This window comes from Ursus arctos, unplaced genomic scaffold, assembly GCF_023065955.2.
Source record: "Ursus arctos isolate Adak ecotype North America unplaced genomic scaffold, UrsArc2.0 scaffold_7, whole genome shotgun sequence".
In the NCBI taxonomy this organism is placed as follows: domain Eukaryota; kingdom Metazoa; phylum Chordata; class Mammalia; order Carnivora; family Ursidae; genus Ursus; species Ursus arctos.
In genome coordinates this window covers 15,919,413-15,940,254 of record NW_026623089.1, presented here as the reverse complement: position 1 = coordinate 15,940,254, position 20,842 = coordinate 15,919,413, and the positions used below count along the sequence as shown (strand labels likewise).

General features: G+C 37.3%; 2 protein-coding genes across 4 annotated transcripts in view; one reads left to right on the top strand and one right to left on the bottom strand.

Annotated features, from left to right (window-relative positions):
• Positions 1–19,852, bottom strand: part of CCDC186 (coiled-coil domain containing 186) — a 50,676-nt gene extending 30,824 nt beyond the window's left edge. Inside the window, exons 1-4 of one of the 3 annotated variants that reach the window (XM_026494178.4) lie at positions 19,624–19,852; positions 12,654–12,791; positions 9,163–9,855; positions 3,914–4,040 (exon numbers count right to left, since the gene is read on the bottom strand). In XM_026494178.4, coding sequence (XP_026349963.3) covers positions 3,914–4,040; positions 9,163–9,821 — 786 coding nt within the window. In that variant the 5' untranslated portion in view covers positions 9,822–9,855; positions 12,654–12,791; positions 19,624–19,852. The remainder of the gene's footprint in view (positions 1–3,913; positions 4,041–9,162; positions 9,856–12,653; positions 12,792–19,623) is intronic. The other 2 variants (XM_044382147.3, XM_044382146.3) reach the window with 2 other exon arrangements.
• The window catches only part of TDRD1 (tudor domain containing 1), a 52,332-nt gene continuing 51,313 nt past the window's right edge, over positions 19,824–20,842 (top strand). Inside the window, exon 1 of the mRNA XM_057308595.1 lies at positions 19,824–19,904. Coding sequence (XP_057164578.1) covers positions 19,824–19,904 — 81 coding nt within the window. The remainder of the gene's footprint in view (positions 19,905–20,842) is intronic.

Genomic DNA, 20,842 nt, shown 5'->3' with positions numbered 1-20,842 from the left:
GACAGAGAAAAAAATGGCAGACATAAATCTGTCAATAACAACATTAAATGAGATTGTATTAAATAATCATATGACAGGCAGAGGTTGTCAGACTGGAGAAAAAAACAAGATCCAACAATACGCTATCTATAAGACATGCTTTAGATTCAAAGATACAGACTGAAAGAAAGAGGATGGAAAAAGATACAGCAAGCAAATAACACCATAAGAAAATAGGAGTGGCTATACTAATATACAAAATAAACTATGAAAAAACGTTACCAGAGAGAGAAGAAAATTTCATAATGATTAAATGGTCAATCTATAATAATTCTAAGTACATATGTACCTAATAACAGAGCACTAAAATACATGAACCAAAAACTGACAGAAATGAAGGAGGCAATTCATAGTTAGAAGACTTCAATACCTTTCAATAATGGACAGAACTAGATAGAAGATTAACAAGGAAATAAGAGACTTGAGCAAAACTATAGAACAACTGCATCTAATGCATCTATACAACATTCCACCCAACAACCAGAGAATACACACGCTCATCAAGTGCACATGGAATACTCTCTAGGACTAAACATATGCTAGGCCATAAAATAAACCTCAATAAACTGAAAAGATTGAAATCTTATAAAGTATGTTCTTCAACATAATGAAATGAAACTAGAATCAGTAGCAGCAAGAAATATCAGAAATTCACAAATATGTAAAAATTAAGCAACATTTCAATAACCAATGGGAGAAATCACAAGGAAAATTAGAAAATATGAAAAAATTAGAAATATAAAGATACAACATACCAAAACTTAGGGGATGTATCTAAAGCAGTGCTTAGAGGGAAATTTATAGCTATAAACACCTATATTAAAAAAGAAGAAAGTTCTCAAATCAATAACTCAAACTTTCATCTTAAGGCACTGGAAAAAGAAAAGCAAACTAAACCTAAAGCCAGCAAGAGGAAGGAAATAATAAATATTAGAATGAAAATTAAATAGAAAATAGAAAAACAGAAAATTCAACAAAATGGTTCTTTGAAAAGATTAACAAAATCGACAAACCTTTAGGTAAAAAAGGGAATGGAGCAAGACTCGAATTACTAGAATGGAAATAAGAGACATACTGATCTTACAGAAATAAAAACAGTATAAATGAAAACTATGGCAAATTTAACTTGGATGAAATAAAAGGACAATTCCTAGAAAGACACAAACTACACAAACCAGCTCAAGAAGAGACAGAAAATCTGAGTAGACCTATAAGTAAAGAGATTTTATTAGTAAAAAAATAAACAAAAACCTACTAAGAAATATTCAAGCCCAGGAGACTACACAGATAAAGTCTATCACGCATTTAAAGAATACCAATTCTTTTTTTAAGACTTTACTTTTAAGTAATCTCTATACCCAATATGGGGCTTAAACTCATGACCCCAAGATCAAGAGTCACATGCTTCTCAGACAGAGGCAGCCAGGTGCCCTGAATACCAAATCAATTTTTCACAAACTCTTCCCCAAAAGAAACACTTCCCAACTCATTCTATGAGGTTAGTATTACCCTGACACCAAAACCAAGAAATCACAAAAAAAGAGGTATAAGACCAGTATCTCTAATGAATATACATAGACAAATTCTCAATCAATGGAAATCACAGTATTAGCAAAACAATCCTACGATATATAAAAAGAATTATACACCATGACCCAAAGCTATTTATCCTAGCAATGCAAGGCTGCCTTAACATCCAGAAATCATTTAATGTAATGCACCATATCAATAGAACAAAAACACACGATCACTTTGACAAATGCAGAAAAAGCATTTGATAAAATTCAACTCTTTCATGATAAAAACACATAGCAAAGTAGGAATAATAAGGTACTTCTTCAACCTGATAAAAAGCATCTGTGAAAAACCCACAGCTAGCATTGTAACTTAATGGTGATAGGCTGAATGCTTTCTCCCTAAGGTCAGGAACAAGAGAAGGATATCCACTCTTGCCACTTTTATTCAACACCATATTGGAGGGTCCTGACCAAGCAATTAGGTAAGAAATGAAATAAAAGCCCTTGGTTGGAAGGGAATAAGTAACTCTATTTACAGATGACATGATCTTGTATACGTAAAATCCTAAGGACTGACTACTAATGGATATGGGGTTTCTTTGCAGGGGCAGTGAGGTGGTAAAATATTCTAAGATAGTGGTAAAGGTTGTACAACTAAAAACCATTAAACAGTACACTTTGAAATGGGTGAATTGCATGGTATTTAAATTATACCTCAATAAAGCTGTTGGGAAAAAACCCTAAATGTTAGCTTATAGAATATGTGTACTAATTTCCTTATGACAAAATTACCTAGAGTAACACTGTCCAATAGAATATAAGCCATATGTGTAATTTATATTTTCTAGTAGACAGATTTTAAGAAGCAAAATAGTGGTGAAATGAATATTAAACTTAATATATCCAAAATATCACTTGAACATCAGCTTGAAAAACTGACAGATTTTACTTGTTTGGTTTTTTTTTTTAAAGATTTTATTTATTTATTTGACAGAGAGAGAGACAGCCAACAAGAGAGGGAACACAAGCAGGGGGAGTGGGAGAGGAAGAAGGAGGCTCCCAGAGGAGCAGGGAGCCCGATGAGGGGATAGATCCCAGGACCCTGGGATCAGCCCTGAGCCGTAGGCAGATGCTTAACAACTGAGCCACCCAGGTGCCCCAGATTTTACTTTTTTATATACTAACTCTTTAAAATTAAGTGTGGATTTCATACTTACAGCATTTCTTAATTTGAACTAGCCACCTTTCAAGCGCTCAAAGGCTGTATGTGGCTAGTGGCTGCCATACTGAAAGGTGGAGATCTAGAAATAAAACTAAGAAAAAAAAATCCTGCTATACTGACTAGCAAAAGAAAGAAGAATCCAATTTTCTCCTTAAAAAAGGCACAACCACTAACAAGCTTATGAAAAGAACAGCTCTGGTTCTCTCCCATATATTCAGTCTGAAGTTTCTGGTCATCGGCAGTGACCTATCAAAATGTGGCTTCTGTCCATTATTAAGCTTCCCTCACATTTTGAAAATCTAAGTTTGGTTTACTGTGGTATAGCTCTAAAGCACATAAAAATCAGGATTAAGTAAAAGTTACGAATACAATCACCTTCCAACCATGTAATGGTGCATTAAGTATACCAAGACATAAGCAAGTGAAACTTGGCTTAATTTTTTATTATCAATTGTTTACTGTTTTGTTTTGTTTTGTTTTTTTGCCTATTATATAGTTTTTGGTGAAGGATGAGACAAAAGGAAAGACTTTTAAGGCTAAAATGCTTCTAATCCTGTTCACGGAAGGAAAAAAGCAGCTCAGAAAGATAAAGGGCAGTTCAGCTTTGCCAATAGTCTGAATATTCACTTTGTTGATCCATACATCAGAGTTCGTGTTTAAAAAATTTAAAAAGGAAAGAAAAAGAGGAAAGACAAACTGGGGAAGACAGCTAGCCAGATAAAATCTGAAGCAGGAGAGCCAGTCTCCCAGTGTAGTACACAATAATACTGAGAATGGAATCACGTTAAACTATAAGCTTAGAAATATTCTAATGTTAGATATAAACTTTAAGATATACATTGCTTCTTCCTCTAAGTGGTAGAAAGTCTGACTGCCAAATTAAATCTTTTTTGCTTAGATTTCTATTATATATAGAATACACTCACACATATCCTATAAAAATACAAATTTACATAAGAGAAAAAAAATCAGGTTATGATTCCCATTTCATAAAAAAGAATGCTTTACATACCAAGCAATCCCCTGCAATTAAAATATAATTTAGCTTATAGAACTTTAACTTATATACAAATTTTCAGGCATGTATTTATATTACAAATTGAAGTATAGTGTTTAAAGATTTTTGTCTTTTTACCTGTTTAATTGTATTCATATGCTGCTTCTCTGTTTCTGTTCTTTTTTTTAGTTCGTCTCTTAAATTGTCTTTTTCTGAACAAATGTCTAAGATGAGCTCCTGATGCTTCTTATTTTCTTTAATTAACCTAAATATAAAAAGAGCAGTATAAATAAAACAACTAAAAATGGAGATGTGAAATATAATCTGTTTGCAGATTATAGATACTTATGATTAATATACCAACATTCCTAAGCAGTCCTTTTGTTATGATATGTTATACTTTATAAAACATTCCCTGGCGGTCAGGCTATTAACTTCTTCCAAAGAATCTGTATATTTCAAATCAAGTGAAATATAATCAGATAAAGAAAACCACACTCTTTTAAGTTTACCACGTTGGGCATCTCAGCTACGCACTTCATCCCTTCAGTATTTGAACTCCACCGGATCAGTGGTTCTCAATCTGAGGCAAAGCCCTTCCAGGCATTTGCCTTGAGACATTTTTGGATGCCACAACAGGGGTGGGGGATTGCCACTGGATTCTTTTGGGTGGAGGTCAGGGATGTTGCTAAACATTTTATAATGCACAGTACAGTCCCACCACCACCAAAGAATGATCTGCCCCCAAATGTCAACAATGCTGAGGGTGAAAAACCTTGCTTTAGATTTTATGAACATTTCAATGATATTCTAATAATAGTTACAGAAGAAATCTAAATAAAATTTAAAAATATAAAACAAAATACAAAAGTTCAAGCAGAAATTTCATTTTAAGTCCTCCAGAAAAATATAAATAAAGCCTTAAAAATTGCCTGTGAAGTTTTCAGAACTATAAGAAACCTAGTATTTTGGAATTATTAATAGTAATAGCTATTACTTAACACTTATTGCACAACTACTATTTACTAAGTCTATCTTTAAGTGCATTATTTAATATTCAGGTTTATGAAATTAGTAAGTCTATGGAATTCTGTTTTATGAATTTTAAAAAACCAAAAAACCTGAAGCCCAGCATTTGTTCCAGGTCACACAGCTAGCAGTGGTTGAATTGAGATCTGGGTCTAGTTCCATAGCATAGGCCTTTCTCCTACTTTGAAGATCATTCATTCACTAGACAAATGCTTACTGGGTACCTACTACATACCTATACACTTCGGTGTGCTGAAGTATGTCAGCAAACCATCCCTGCCCTCATGGTGCTTACATTCAAAGGGAGACAGTGAAAATAAACATAATATAATAAAATATCAGGCAGTGATCAGGTCCTATTAAGAAAACTAAAAGAGAGCAAGAGGACATAGTGTGATTTGAGCAGTGATTTTATTTTTTTTAAAGATTTATTTATCTGGGGGAAGGGAGGTAGGAGGGCATGTGCAGACGGAGAGAATCTCCAGCAGACTCCCCACTGAGCACAGAGCCCAATGGGCTAGACCTCACCACCCTGAGATCACCGGTGGAGCCAAAGCCAAGAGTCAGATGTTCACCTGACTGAGCCACCCAGGTGCCCCTTGAGCAGTGCATTTATTTTATTTATTTATTTTTAAAGATCTTATTTATTTAACAGAAAGAGACAGCCAGTGAGAGAGGGAGCACAGGCACGGGGAGTGGGAGAGGAAGAAGCAGGCTTCCCACGGAGAAGCCTGATGCGGGGCTTGATCCCAGAACTCTTGGGATCACGCCCTGAGCCGAAGGCAGACGCTTAACGACTGAGCCACCCAGGTGCCCCTTGAGCAGTGCATTTAGATAAGGTAGTCAGGGTGGGCCTCTCTGAGGAGCACGGGACACAGCCAGGAAGCAAATCATGCAAATGTTTGGGAAGGAGAAAAATGTAGCATGCAAGTTTATTCAAGCCTTTTTGGCACAGTGGTTTAACTTCGATTATTTGACTCGGTGTACTTGCCGCACAAGGATCCTGGCTGCAGTTCACAAGTAAGCAATTCAGGGAGGCAGCAGTGCAAGAACAGCAAACCCTCAAACTGTCACATCCAGTGCACAACTAACCGTTCTTAATTAAGAATTCCTGTTGGGACCTTGGACAACACACTGATGTTAGAAAATGGAGGAATGGATGTGTACACAAAGACATCTGGAAATAGAAGCATTCATGAAAATTTAAGCCAAAGGAACTGAAAGGCAGTTTTCTTTATAGAATATTAAATTAAGGCAAAAAAAAAATTACTGTTGTAGAGCTAACTTGAGTCACAATTATGCTATTATGTGTGTAACAAAAGATTAACTTAGTTAAAATAATATCTAGTATTTTTATGCCTTAATGTCTATAAAACAATTCCATCAGGTATCGTCCCCCTCAGAGATGACAAATTTTGATTCAGAGAGGTTGATGTGCACAACAAATCAGAATTTGCGAGTGGAAGTGGGAATCTTCCAACTGCAGGGTTCTAACCAAAACTGGGCTTACCCCAGTCTACCATGCTGCCACTGTTCTGACAGGATGAGGCAAAAAAAGAATTTTCTACTGTGTTCTTAATATTTTTAGATAAGTTTAACAACTTCTAACTAGTTCATTTCGGATAACCACATTGAAAAATCTTCTGAAGCCAGACTAACTAGGCTCAGATTCTAACTGGGGCATTTACTAGCATGTGACCTTGATGTAATCTTTCTGTGCCTTAGGTACCTCATCTGTAAAATAGGAGTAATAGTTGATACCAGAGGATTGTTGTGATTCCATGAATTAATAAAGCACCTGGCATATAATTAACATCATAAAAGTATATGCTATTATTATTTAATGTACAACATCTTACAATTTACAAGACAGGCATTAAAGTGATGAGTCCAGATCTAACGTAAGTGGGACGAGGCATCACGGACAATCTCAAAAAAAAAAAAAAGATCTGAAAGAATAGGTACAGATAGCAAAATGAGGAAGTTACCCTAAAAAACCAAAATAGTAAAAGCACTGATGATCTAAGTACAAAAATCACAGTTTATTCATAATAGCAGCATTCCAGTACGGATATGAATAAAATAGCAGTCATTCGTTTTGAGGTAGTATTAGGGCCTTGAGTCTCAAGAGATATCTGTACACTCATGTTCACAGTATTATTCATGATAGTCAAAATGTGGAAGCAACCCAAATGTCCATTGACAGATGAATGGATAAGCAAAATGCGGTATATGCATACAAAATATTATCCACCCTTAAAAAGGCATTTCTGATAGATGCTACAACATGGATGACCCTTGAGGACATCTGCTAAGTGCAATAAACCAGCTGCAAAAAAATAAATACAAAAGACTGCACTTTATATAGAGAGTATCAAGAAGAAACTTTGAGAAACAAAGTAGAACAGTGGTTGTCAGGGGCTGAGGGCAGGGGAGTTGTTTAATGGGTATGGAGTTTCTGATTTGCAAGATGAAAAAGCTATGCAGATTGGTTGCACAAAAATGTGAATAAACCTAACACTACAGAACTGTACACTTAAAAATAGTTAAGATGGTAAATTTTATATGTATTTTATCACAATCTAAAATAAAAACAAAAAATAGAAAAAAAGAAGGATTCTGGATGCTTAAGAGATTAAAGTTCACTGGATAAACCAATGAAGTTGTAAGCTGGTTTGGGGAAGACTGATCCACTGAGTAAGAAAATCTAGGAGAGTGAAAACAGTGTGGAGGTCCCTTAAAAAGTTAAAAACTGAGCTACCCTATGACCCAGCCATTGCACCACTGGGTATCTACCCCAAAGATACAGATGTAGTGAAGAGAAGGGCCATATGCACCCCAATGTTCATAGCAGCATTGTCCACAATAGCTAAATCGTGGAAGGAGCCAAGATGCCCTTCAACAGATGACTGGATTAAGAAGATGTGGTCCATATATACAATGGAATATTACTCAGCTATCAGAAAGAATGAGTTCTCAACATTTGTTGCAACATGGACGGCACTGGAGGAGATAATGCTAGGTGAAATAAGTCAAGCAGAGAAAGACAATTATCATATGATTTCTCTCATCTATGGAACATAAGAACTAGGAAGATCGGTAGGAGAAGAAAGGGATAAAGAAAGGGGGGTAATCAGAAGGGGGAATGAAGCATGACAGACTATGGACACTGAGAAACAGACTGAGGGCTTCAGAGGGGAGGGGGGTGGGGGAATGGGATAGGCTGGTGATGGGTAGTAAGGAGGGCACGTATTGCATGGTGCACTGGGTGTTATACGCAACTAATGAATCATCGAACTTTACATAAAAAACCAGGGATGTACTGTATGGTGACTAACATAATATAATAAAAAAATATGATTATAAAAAAAATAAATGAAATAAAAGCATTGAAATAGGTGAGAAAAAAAAATCTAGGAGAGTAAACACTAGAAGCAAGGAGATCATTAAAAGCCAGCTACATATCTAGCAATAGTTGGATTATGGTATATTTTTTTCTGTCACCCTCGTGTAGTATATGGACTTCCACTTCCGCTTTCTCTACATACACGCCTCCCATTCCAAAAATTTTTTAAAGTATCATTTAAAAAAAAAGAACCAGTCTGTATTTTAGTGAAGGTTAGCATGTTTTATTTTCCTTTCTTAAAGGTTATAAAAAAACTACTTAGGGGCGCCTGGGTGGCTCAGTTAAATGTCTGCCCTGGATCCTGGAATCTGCTCCCTGCTCAGCGGGGAACCTGTTTCTCCCTCTCCTCCCTGCTTGTGCATTCTCTCTCTCTCTCAAATAAATAAAATCTTAAAAAAAAAAAAAGACTACCTAAACATTTGCAACACTTAGATATAAAAATCTAGAATAAAAATACAGGATGATATCATTCTATTAGGAAGGGATAAAATAAAACTATCATTAGAATAGAAATTAGCTCCAAAAATCCAAGGGAAGTCTAAAAATTATGTTCTTAATTACTGATAACCAACCAACTCTTCCCTAAATTTTAATTTTTAAAACCAATGAATTTACAATGGGAATTTTAAGAAAATCTTTTTGAATTGTATGACTTCTCATTTTCTTTTGAATTTCTCATAGTTTTGACAATATTATGCTCTACATTCTTTCGAAATTGAAAATCTTGAGCTGTCCTTATAAATATTTCTAGATCTTTAATGAACTCACATTAGTATTTATTCCTTTAGGCATGTATTAAATTACTAGATGAACTTTACATTTGCTCAGTTATTCAGTAAATACATATTTGTTGATCAACTACAACATGAATGTCTATTGTGCAATTAAGAATGGACAAGAATTCAATCTTTAATCCCGGCAGGGGGAGAAAACCTAAAAAATAAAAACTTACTTCTTTATGGTGTGCTCTTGCTGTAAATACTTCTCTTGCACACACTTTTCAAACATAACTAATGCATGTTCTCCTTTATTCATTCCATTTGGTACTCGGTGTTCTTCCACAAACTCTGTAGATAAGAGCTCAGATTCTATTTCTTCCAACAAATCCTCTGACGCTGAAACATTCTTTATTTTTGAAATAAGTTTTTTGGTGCAGTCTGTATCATAGGGACTTTCTGAATAAGTCTTTTGATTCGCTGCTTCTGTAAATGTAGATGACCTTAATTCTGCCAATATTTGTGTTACTCTCTGTTCTGTTTCATTTGTTTTTGAAATTTGCTCTGTAAAATCTCCACCAGGAAAATTAGCTACTTGTTCAGAATTTTCTGGGCATATGTCTGTTTTAGCACAAGAATCCTCACCTCCACCAGGATCCTGAATACACTTTTCCTGTGTTTCAATTTGATTATGTTCATTAGGCTGACATGAAGTTTTATCAAAGTTTAATGACGACAGTTTAGTCTCATTTTCTAAGCTGTTGCTTTCATCAACAGAAAACGAGCTGCAGGAGTCTTCCTTTAATTCAAAGGTTTTCCCAATATTTTTATCAGAAGAAATGGAAGCTACGCGCTCTGTCTCTGACATGCTGATTGACACCACTTCACTCTGCATTTCTTCAAATGTGTTCCTGATCTTCGTTTTACATCTAAAAAAGTCAAAACATCAAAAATTTTTAAAAAGTTTTTTAAACCAAGACCTCATATGTATTTGCACAAACTGAAATAACTAAGGCCACAAATTTTACCACTAGTAATTCTTTTAAAAGACTTCCTTTGAGAGGAGGAAAAAAAACCCAAAACTGAAGGGGACAGCCAATCAATGTGTGCCACAATCGGTAAGGTGCTACAAAGTCTTGCTCTTTCCTCCTTTAATTCATTCACACAACTTCACTTCAGCTGCAGTTTGGCATTCCTTAATCACCCCCATAAGATGTAGGGTATGAAATATCTACAGTTTAAATTGTTAGAATTCAATTGAATTGTTTAGAATTCCTTCAGTTCCATGAAGGGAAAAAACTATTTCAAGAATCTATAAGAAAATATTGGGGAAATAAGATAGCAGGGGAAATACTAGAAGAGAAAGATTACAAAATGATATACTTTAATGATGATAAAAATTTACTGAGAAGGAAAATTAAATAACAAAAGACAACTATCTAAAGCCCAGGCACCTAGAGCTGAGCTAAAAGAAGTGTGGGTGTTAAAGATCCCTGACAGGAATTTGTTTTTCATCCAGACAAAAATCCAGGAAGCACTATGCTATCTCATCAAGAATAAACAATGTTCAGTGCAACTCAAGTGGAGCCCATATGCACTGCCCAGGTCATAAAGGAAACACTGACAAAACTAATTCAACAACTGGAATACATTTTTATGCTGTTTATGATGGTTAGTATTTTAGCTATTTTCTGAAAATCAGTCAACTTCAAAAATTATCCTAAGATAGATAAATACAAAATATTGGATGTACTGTATGGTGACTAACATAATAAAAAATCATTAAAAAAAATATTCCAGCAATCTTGATGAAAAAAAATTGTCAACTTCTTTCATCACACATCAACAAAGTACATATAGGGTAGATGAGTTATCAGTGTTATATAAAGTTGGATAAAAAAGGGGGCAAGTCAGAGTTTTGAGAAACTAAATAATTTCAGATGGAGGGTGTACTTGTGGAAAACAAAACAAATATACAATTTTCGAATAACAGAAACATACATGTTTTCATCAGTCTGTAATGGAAGTCCTGGGCGGGGGGTGAAAAAGGGTAAAAGACTGTCAGGTAGAATCCTCAAAATGACATGCAGAAGTGAATTTTAGGACAATAAATCATGATAGACTTATGTACTTTATCATACTATAGTTGCTGGCACATAAGTAGATTCTCCAGTATTGAATTAAAGTACAGAAGTGATAGGATAAAACTAGTATTTGAGGAACATTATTCTAGAAATGCAGAAAATGGGGAAGAATAATTCTAAGAAAGGAAGTATATAGACTTCCTCCTCTGCTTTCTCTTCCTTTGGGGCATCAACTAGTTTAGACACTGGCCTTAATACTACAAATTTCTTATCTGTATAACATATTTCCAAACAAACAAATTGTCATTATCTTGCTGCATATGATATGCTATATACAAGACAAAGCCCCTACTAGTATTAAAGGATCGGTTTAGACGATACGAATTAGTGCGGTGAGTTAATAAAAGGCTTCATCAGCATGGTGTATTCCAAAATCTAGGACAAAGTAAACTAATTCTCAAATACAAGTATTAGCCTATATAGTTCTCTCTAAAGTAAGTCACTTTAAGATATAACTTGTTAATGTGTTGCTGCTGAATTTGTAATCTTAATTTAGAAATCTAAAAATGAATGGTTTTAAACATCATAACCAATGTTATAGCAACTGACCAAAACAGATAACAAAGACTCTATTTAAATGAGAATATATAAAGGGATTATGACTCTCCAGCATCAAGCAAAAAGAAAATTTATCCTTAGAGAATGTGTGCCATGCTTTGTCAAGAGGAAAGCACTAATTGTCAAGAATTATCCTTTTATCCAGCTTTCATATTCTCCACAATTCAGTCTTCAACTTTATTTTCCCTCCTAGAATTCAACCACTTTGACAATTTGAACTCCTAGATGATATCCACATTAAGTTACTTTCAGTCCTGTGTTCTCGAGTTACAGATAACAAATTACCTGTTTGCCTTCACTCTATGTCCATATTAAAATCTTCACCTGAATATAGACATGTTGAATGGATGTTCCACGATAACCTCAAACTCAAAATGGCATAAATCCCAAATCAAAATTGTATCTCCTATAATTGAGCACTCCCAGTTAATCCTGTTTCTGTCAATGGTACCATTTTTTTAAAAAAGATTTTATTTACTTGACAGAGAACACAACTAGGCAGAGTGGTAGACAGAGGGAGAAGGAGAAGCAGGCTTCCTGCTGAGCAGAGAGCCCAATGTGGGGCTGATCCCAGGATCCTAGGATCACGACCTCAGCCGAAGGCAGACGCTTAACTGACTGAGCCACCCAAGCGCCCCGAAAGTATCATTTTTCTTAGTCATGACGCCTTCGTTTCCTTTGCCCTCATATTGTTTTACCAATTTCATGCCTCAAGTTATACCCTCTTTTCTAATGCCACTGTCCCCTACCTGTAACCCAATCCAGGTGTAATCACCTCATACCTGTAACACTTGAAATGTTGGTTTCTCAATCTTACTCCCTGACATGGGCAAGTGACTCCCTGACATGGGCAAGTGACTTGAGACAGCACTAGGTCAAGTGTCACCCAATTCAGAGAAGGGGTTGAAGTGTGTACAATGGCTCTGCCAAGGGGGAGCAGGAGCTGCCCTGTGAAGTGGGCTGGCCCTCAATGGCAGAAGGGATCAGGGAGGTACAACCTTGCCCCTAAAAAATCCACACACTACCTCCACAGAGACCACCACCAAATGCAATCAGACGAATCAGACTGAGGCCAGGGCTATCTCTTCCCTCTTTAGAGGTTCCTGTAATAAGAATTCTGCTTCCACTGGCTGGTCTTCTTCTCCCAACTCCAAAAGGGCTAGCTAGAGAAAAAAAGAAGGGACATATTTTAGAGTCAAATTACTTCTTCTTTAATCCAAGCAGCTGGGAACTAACACCTTCAGCCTTTCTTTAGGTAGAACAAGGAGTTTGTGATTAATGTTTTTTGTTGCTTGTTTTTTTAAAATGACTGAAACCTGTCTTAATTTCTGGAATAAATTTTCCCCTAGAGATCAAAAGTGGCAGAAAGATATGACATCAAAGTAGTACATTATCAGGGGACTGTACTTCAGAGGGAAGTGTAAAGGATGGGGGTGTTTTACACAGTAAGATGAGAGACCCAACGAGGAAAAACTAAAACCATTTTATGTTTACACTCAGAGCTGCAATTCCTCAGTAAACCAGTCATACTACTTTCCCAGTCTTCTCTCTCAATACATTCCTAAAATCCTAGGACTTCACTATAATGGACCAGTAGTCCCTGACCAGTCTACTCAAGATTCCTCCAATCTGCACATTAACATTTCCATGGCTTTGTTCCCATCTAGAATGTCCTTCTCTTCAGTCTTTCCGGAGCCTAATTATATTTAAAGGTCCAATTTTTACGCTTCATCTTCCTCCAAATTTTCTCTCATTGTAAGTACAAAAACACTACACTCATTAAGCACACAGTCACAGCCTTCCTTGTGACACTTCTGAACAGTCTTCAGTTTTTAAAATGATCTTTGTACTGGAAAGGAGGAACATCACTCTGAACTGAATGAAACCTCTTAAATCTCCAGCAATAATAATAAATCAACAAATATATTCTCTACATTTGCATTCATTCTTGCAAATATTAAAGCTGTTCAGTTCTCAATGAGGGTGGGGTCCACTAGGTTTATAAAATGATCTGAGACTTTTAATGTGCAGAATAATAAAAGTTTGTCTCATTCTGCTGGATATTTGTCTAGGTTAAGAAAAACAAAAACAATAATTTAAGGGGGGGCATACCCAAAACTCTCAGTAATCAAGGTAAAATATTTGGTGAATATTTTGAAAAATCTAAAGTAATGTAAAATACTATGATTAACAAAACACAAAAATTTTAAAAAGAAAAATGAAAATAAGCCTGTTTTAAGTTTACCTCAGCTTAGAATGTTTTTACATATTATCCTTCTGTAAATTAAAAAAAGCTGAGTTTAACCTCAAAAGACAAGTACTTTCTATACTGTTGATCAGTATATGCCCCTGACCTTTGAAAAAGTCTTCACATAAATGGTCATCTGGTAACCACTTAGCTTGCAAACTGAGTTTTCTGATGCTTAAATGAATACTAATCGGACACAAAAGGAAAAGGAGATGGGTTAAAGAAAATCTATGTGTATATATATGCAACAAAACCATCACCAAAGATTAAGTAACTGTAAAAGATTGGTGGGGGGAGGGGCACCACAATGAGCTTGATTATATCCACAATTAACCAGGTAATTAGGGGGGGGAAGTCAGCTGAGTCCTCTTGTGGGCCTCCAGTTGGCCATATAGATGTAGGCCAGTCTGGTTGTGTCCAAGTTTTTTTCTTTGGGGGACAGGGGTAGTTGTCATCAAAATTACTGAGGATCCAGTAGCCTAAAAGTAGTTTAAAGGGAGAGGGTGTAAAACTAGACATCTGTTTACAAGATTGTTTTAAATAAAAAGTGCTTGTACAAATCAAATCCATGCTCACATATACAGTGATTATATAGATTACAATATCTATTCCTTTACTGAGGTAAAAAAAATAAATAACACAGGTTATTTGACTTTTTAGCAACTCTTACTCATTAGGGGAAAATACTATATTTAAAACTAAACAGTCACAAAATTCCTCTCAGTTTAAGCACTTTTTCAGTTGTTTCTGACACAGTACTACAGGACCAATTCACACTTCAATACTGTTTCAGTGAAGTGAGAACTGGTTTCGCTCTTACTGGAGCTCATCAGCTGTAGGCAACTGGTCAAGAAACATTTTTTATTTGCCTTAAAGCCAACCATTACCCACCTCTGTTTTATTTCTTAATGCAAGAACTCACATTTCTATAAAATTATTTCCATATTAAGAGCCTTACAAATAAAAACACTTTTTAGTACTATTACTTGTTTTCTTAGTAATTAGCAGTATAAACAATAAAAAACTTAAGCTTACTCAATAAACTGCAGATACAAATGAATCCAATCCACAGATATTTGGCAACAGGTTACCAAACAAACAAGCCTCATACAAAAGTAACAAATCACAAATACATTTCCGAACTGTTAATTCATTGACCAACATGTACTGAGCATGTATAATGTGCAGGCACTGTTCAATGTGTTGGGAACATGGCAGTGGAGAAAACACGCATAAGTTAGGGAGTTTCCAGTCGGGTATAGTGGACCAATATATATAAAAGCTACATGTTTAAAAAAAAAAAAAAAGCAGCTCATCTTTTACTCTTCATGTTTACAGCATTTTAATATGAACATCTGTCAGTGTTCCCTCAGAAGCTATATAAGATACGCATAAATGTTTTAAATACAACAGAAAAATCTGGCTCAGTTCAGCATAAATATTATTTACAACAAACAACAAATTTTTAAATTACAAACTATACCATATGAACCTCAAACACCATCTATATATTTCTTAAAAATCATGTCCACTAAGATAAGCAAGTAGAGACTGTGAGAGCACTCCCATTCTTCACTATAATGGTTTACTGTCCTTCCTAGGCCAAGTACATTTAAAGGTTTTTCACAAATTCCCCAAATACACTTTAAAACCACCATGAACAAAAGAATAATTTATCTGACCAGTTCTAACAAGGTTCTGATATGGCAATTAAAATCAGAAGCAACATATTACATCAAAAATGTATCCACAGTCCAACATAATCTGATCCCAAATCAGTAATTTTTGATGGACGTTACCTTTAAAATACAAACACATCCCTGGATGAAGTTTTTAAACGCAGAATAAACTAACAGAACAGAAAGGAACCTGTGTGAGAAACATGAAAACCTTGTGTCACATGATGAAAATAATCAGACACTGAAGTTCACAGGTGAATTTATGCAAATCAGATTAAAAACTAAGGAAAAAAAAGACTAAAAACTAAGCCAGCTATTTCAAAGAACTCTGAGTTCTATCCAAAGAGAGAAATATTTTATCTAGTACTCACATTTAATTATGTTTGCAGGTAAAATTTAACTTTAATGAGTCTCCTTTACGTGAAACCTATCACTAGATTTTAAAAGTTTCCTTTATTCTACCAGTTTTAAAGAGTATGAAGCCAAGCTCAATGACCCCTGTGGGAATTTGTTTAGCTTTGTACCTAAGACTCAGGGCAGAGTAAATTTTACAGTTATGTGCATTATATTACAAAAAAAGATGTTGGAAAGACAGACTCAGGGGGTCCTTGGGTGGTGCAGTCAGTTGAGCGGCTCTTGGTTTCAGCTCAGGCTGTAGTCTCAGGGACAGAAGATCAAAGCCCTGAGTAGGGCTCCACGCTCAGTGCTGGAGTCGGCTTGATATTCTCTGCCCGACCGCCTCACGTTCCTGTGCTCGCTAGCTTCTCACTCAATGCTCTCTGTCTCCTAAATAATCAATCAACCAACCCTAAAAAAAAAAAAGACTCAAGGCAATAGATGCAGCAGAAGTCCCCCCAAACAGTACCAAATCCTGCGACAGGATAACAGGAAAAAGAGAAATTATAGTCGATCAGGATTCCAAGAAAAAGAGGTTAGCGACCATACCATCTATCACATTATCAAGTCAGATGTCATATTATCAGTTTACTCTTAGTGCAATTTTCTAACTCTTAATAAGTTTTAAAGCAAAAAGTTATTAATACAGAAATCTTATTTTGAAGCTATCTGTGGAGCGCTCACTATGAAAAATTATTAATGAGTCTCAGGAAATACAAAGTATTTTTGGCTAATATTTTCCCAAATCTAAAAATTAAAAGAAAATGAAAAGACTGACCTATAGTTCCCTTTTCAAAAAGGAAGACTAATAAAAAAAATTAAAGGTAAGTTGTAAGCCTGCCTTCTATTAAGGGGTTCTGGTTAATGTTTAAATTTTGAAACCACCTTTGGCCTGCGTTCAGTTAATATGGTACGATATAGTTTACCAAAAGCATTATTCATTAGTACTTACTATGTAATCATCCCTACAGCAGACTATCAGCTCATGTGTCTTAATGACAAATATACTCACAATCCAATTAATACTTTCTTTGGTGGGTTTAATTTTGACTTTGTGTCTATTGCCCCTTCATGCCAATGCTTTTCCTTTTGTTTACTTAGTCCAAATAGATTTTTTTAAATCTTAGTAGCTAAAAAGTAAAGTTCAAGAAGTCTGCAAAAATATTAAGATCACAGGGTTATTTGTAAATTTAAATGATCTATACTCCCACCGTTGCCCTGAAATACTAAACATTTGCAATACCCTAAGCCCAGTGAATGTTTATGAGAAATTCAAGAATCAGCTTTATTATTGTTTTAAGATTTTATTTATTTATTTGAGAGAGACAGATGAGAGCATGAACACAGCTGGGGGAGGGGGAAGGGGAGAGAAAGAGGGAGAAGCAGACTCCCTGCTGAGTAGGGAGCCCCAGACTGCCTCAATCTCAGGATCCTGAGATCATGTCCTGACCATAAATCAGAGGCTTAACTGACTTAGCCACCTAGGTGACCCTCAGCTTTATTATTTAAAGCCAGAAACAAGGGATAAAAGAAAAACCTAAATTTTATTGAAAGAAAGAAAAAAAAAAACCCACAGAACTTGAGGTCAAGGATTCTTACTTTAACATGAAATTGTTATATGCATTTGGAAAACTAATAAAGATTACTAGTTATTCTTCAAAGGGAAAGACTATTTTTCTAAATTTCTAAAGGAGGCTCCTTCGACCTATTATCTCTTCATTAAGAGTATTCTGTACTGGGCGCCTGGGTGGCTCAGTCAGTTGAGCCTCTGCCTTCAGCTCAGGTCATGATCCCAGAGTCCTGGGATTGAGTCCTGCTACTGGGCTCCCTGCTTGGCCTGGAGCCTGCTTCTCTCTCTCTGCCCCCCCACCCCCTTGCTGCTTGTGCCTTCTCTCACACAGGCTCTGTCTCATGCTCTCTCTCAAATAAATAAAATCTTAAAAAAAAAAAAAAAGAGTATTCTGTACTGTTTTACCTTCACTTGCTGATATCAGCATGAAGCTGTAAATAGACGTCTTTAAACTGAATATAGTAAGCAATTGCCATCAGCTATGCTGTCATTGAATAGCACTAAAGGACAACTCTTGCATTTACGGGTGAAGGAACCAAAAGGTCACAGAATAGTTACTGTGCTATACCACTCCTATCATGTTAGCAATAAGACTCTGAAATACCAAGGACACTCTCTGGAACCTTCACTGTTAAAAGAAATCTCTAGGTTTATATGCTGGTATTCCGAATTTGACAAGGTTTCAAAAATAATAACATCAACATAAACACAATCCATGCATTTCCAGGGAAAAACACAAACACACACAAGCCAGGCATTTCCAGGTAGATTCTTCAGTATTTATATGTTTGCCTACTACAATACAAAAAGGAGTTTTAATTCTTTGTAAGATTTGTGAATTACTCACTACCTTTGCAGAATTTTAAATAAAATGAAAAAAACCGAAAAGAAAAAAAAGAACGAGGCCAATCACTTTTCTATTTTTGTAACGATAAACAAAAGTTGAAAAGTAGCTGTACAGAGAAGAGACTTTATACACAAGGAGATAGTTCAGTTTCACTGTCAATGTCTCTTGAACCTTAATCTTTCCCACAAGATCAACTCGGCAAATATGAAGGTGTAGTTTGTAGTTAGGAAGGCTACACCCACAATTAGCATACCTACACAATGTTTTTTTTAATGACTAACAGCACACCTTTTGAAATACTGTTCCACTGATTTACTGCACACTTTTCTTACAAAAGCTTCCAGCCTATCATTTAGCAAGAAGTAAAAACTCTAGGCATCAAGGAACATCACAAACACACATACGGAGAAAACTGCCAAATGCCTGGCACCGTACACCATTATTTTTACTATACTAATCCCTACAGATAACAAAACTATCAAGTGAAAGAGGCAGATTCTAATCCAGATGCTCCGACTCCAAATCCAGGCCTCTTTACACTAAACAAAACCAAGATATGAGTATTAGCTACAGTTGTTAAATTGCTAACAGCTAAGCAGTAATAACACCTGCGCTATCCCCAGGCTTGCTGCTAGGGGACATGTAAAAGAGGCTTTCCCATGTTACAAGTTCGACAGAAATTTGATTTATCCTTATCAGTCAAGGTTTAATGCCTAATGTCCTTGGAAGAAAGGCAACATAAAAACCAGTAACAGTATCTCTCATAACCAAAATCCCAAAGAACTGTCTTTAAGTTACTTAAAATCACAGTAACGAAAGAGTTTATAAGACGGTAAAAAGTCTCCACAACAGTAAACATAAAACACACACACACACTCAACTTGAAGACGGAAAGAGAAATAGGCGATTGAGTCTGAAAAATCGCCGAGCAGGTGGGGCTTAGCAGCAGTTCGCACTGGGAGACCAGGCAACTGGCCCAAATTAGGCGGCTCTCCAAGCGCCGCTCCGGAGGCACGGCCCCCGACCCCCGCCGACCTCTCCGCCGCCTTCTCTCCTGTCGGCCCGGGACCCAGGGAACAAGGCAGGGAGAGGAAGGCTTCCTAACTCCGTCCCCCAGCGCTTGCCTGCCTCCACTGTCCGCGAGAGGCCAGGCGAAGAGCCAACCCAGGACCTGCAGAACGGCGGGGGAGGCGGGCAGTCCCTCCGCGCTGCCAACGCGACTCCAGTCGGCTCGCGGCGCCGGTCAAGCACTCACCCCACTTCTCCGAGTCTCAGGCCGCACCCCTAACGAGGCCGCTGAAGCTCCGGCTCAGGGCCTAACTTCTCCATAGCGGGGTCCGGAAGACCAGGAGGTGTGTGGAGGGGGCGGGGAACAGAAACCAGGGACAAGGCCAACACCGCACTCCCTCTGCCTAGGCTTCCCCAACCCCCCGCGGAGCTGACACATCAACAAAGATGGCGGCGACGCTGAAGCCGGCCCAGCTACAGCTGAGGGGGCGGGGCTCCCTGGAGGAGCCAATCAGCGAGGCGCGGGTGGTGTGACGGAGCGCCCCTAGGGGGGCCAGTGTAACCTGTCTGCAGTGGGCGGGACCGGGGCCGCACCGCCTCCTGTACCCAGAGCGCCCAGCCCCGAGCTCAGACTCTCTGGGCACCCACGCCACGCCCCGACTGACTCGGCTAGCCAGCAATCCTGCTCGTCCTGTCCTGTCTCTCACGCCACTCCCGCCCCAAGCCTGTTCTTTCTTTCTGTAAGACGTTCTCATTGGATATAAACCCACCTCACCCTTTGACCCTTCTCATATTAGTCAGGGGCATAAAGCCATAAAAGAATTCGAAATTGTGACTTCCTGGCTCTGATGCGCAAACCTTGCACCTGACCTAGGCGGAATTAGCAGGAGGAGCCTACCTGTCCGTCTGACAATTCATCCCTGGGAGAGATTCTGGGGGTTTCCATAACACCGCGTTCGTATCTTGAACCTGGCACCCACTGCCATTGTTTAATAATAAACTGCCCCTGCGTTCTTCGCTGGCACCAGGCTGTGAGCGCCTTCAGCGCGGGAAGCGTCCTCTCCCAGCTGGGTGTCCCTGATCGCAGTGTGGGGACTGACTTGCAGGAGCTGCTCAATAATTGGCAACAAAACGTGTATTGGAGGGAAAAGTGTATTGAATACAGTTGCCTCATCGGGTCCAGATAAGTAAGGGGAACAGTTTCAATCTGCGACGGTTTGACAAATCTATGCTGTCCAGTGATATTCTTTGGTTTAGTACTTCCTACTCACGACTCATGAGTGAAAGTTAATCCTGACAAGTTGTCAACGTGAGAGTTTGTAAAGCAAAGCCCGTTTCTGTTCTGTTAAGCTTCTTCAATACTAACTGGTGGGGGGGGGGAAATCACTAAAAAAAATCAACACTATGTCACTTTGTTCCTCTTTCCTTTCCTTTTTTTCTTTCTTTCTTTCTTTTTTTTTTTTTTT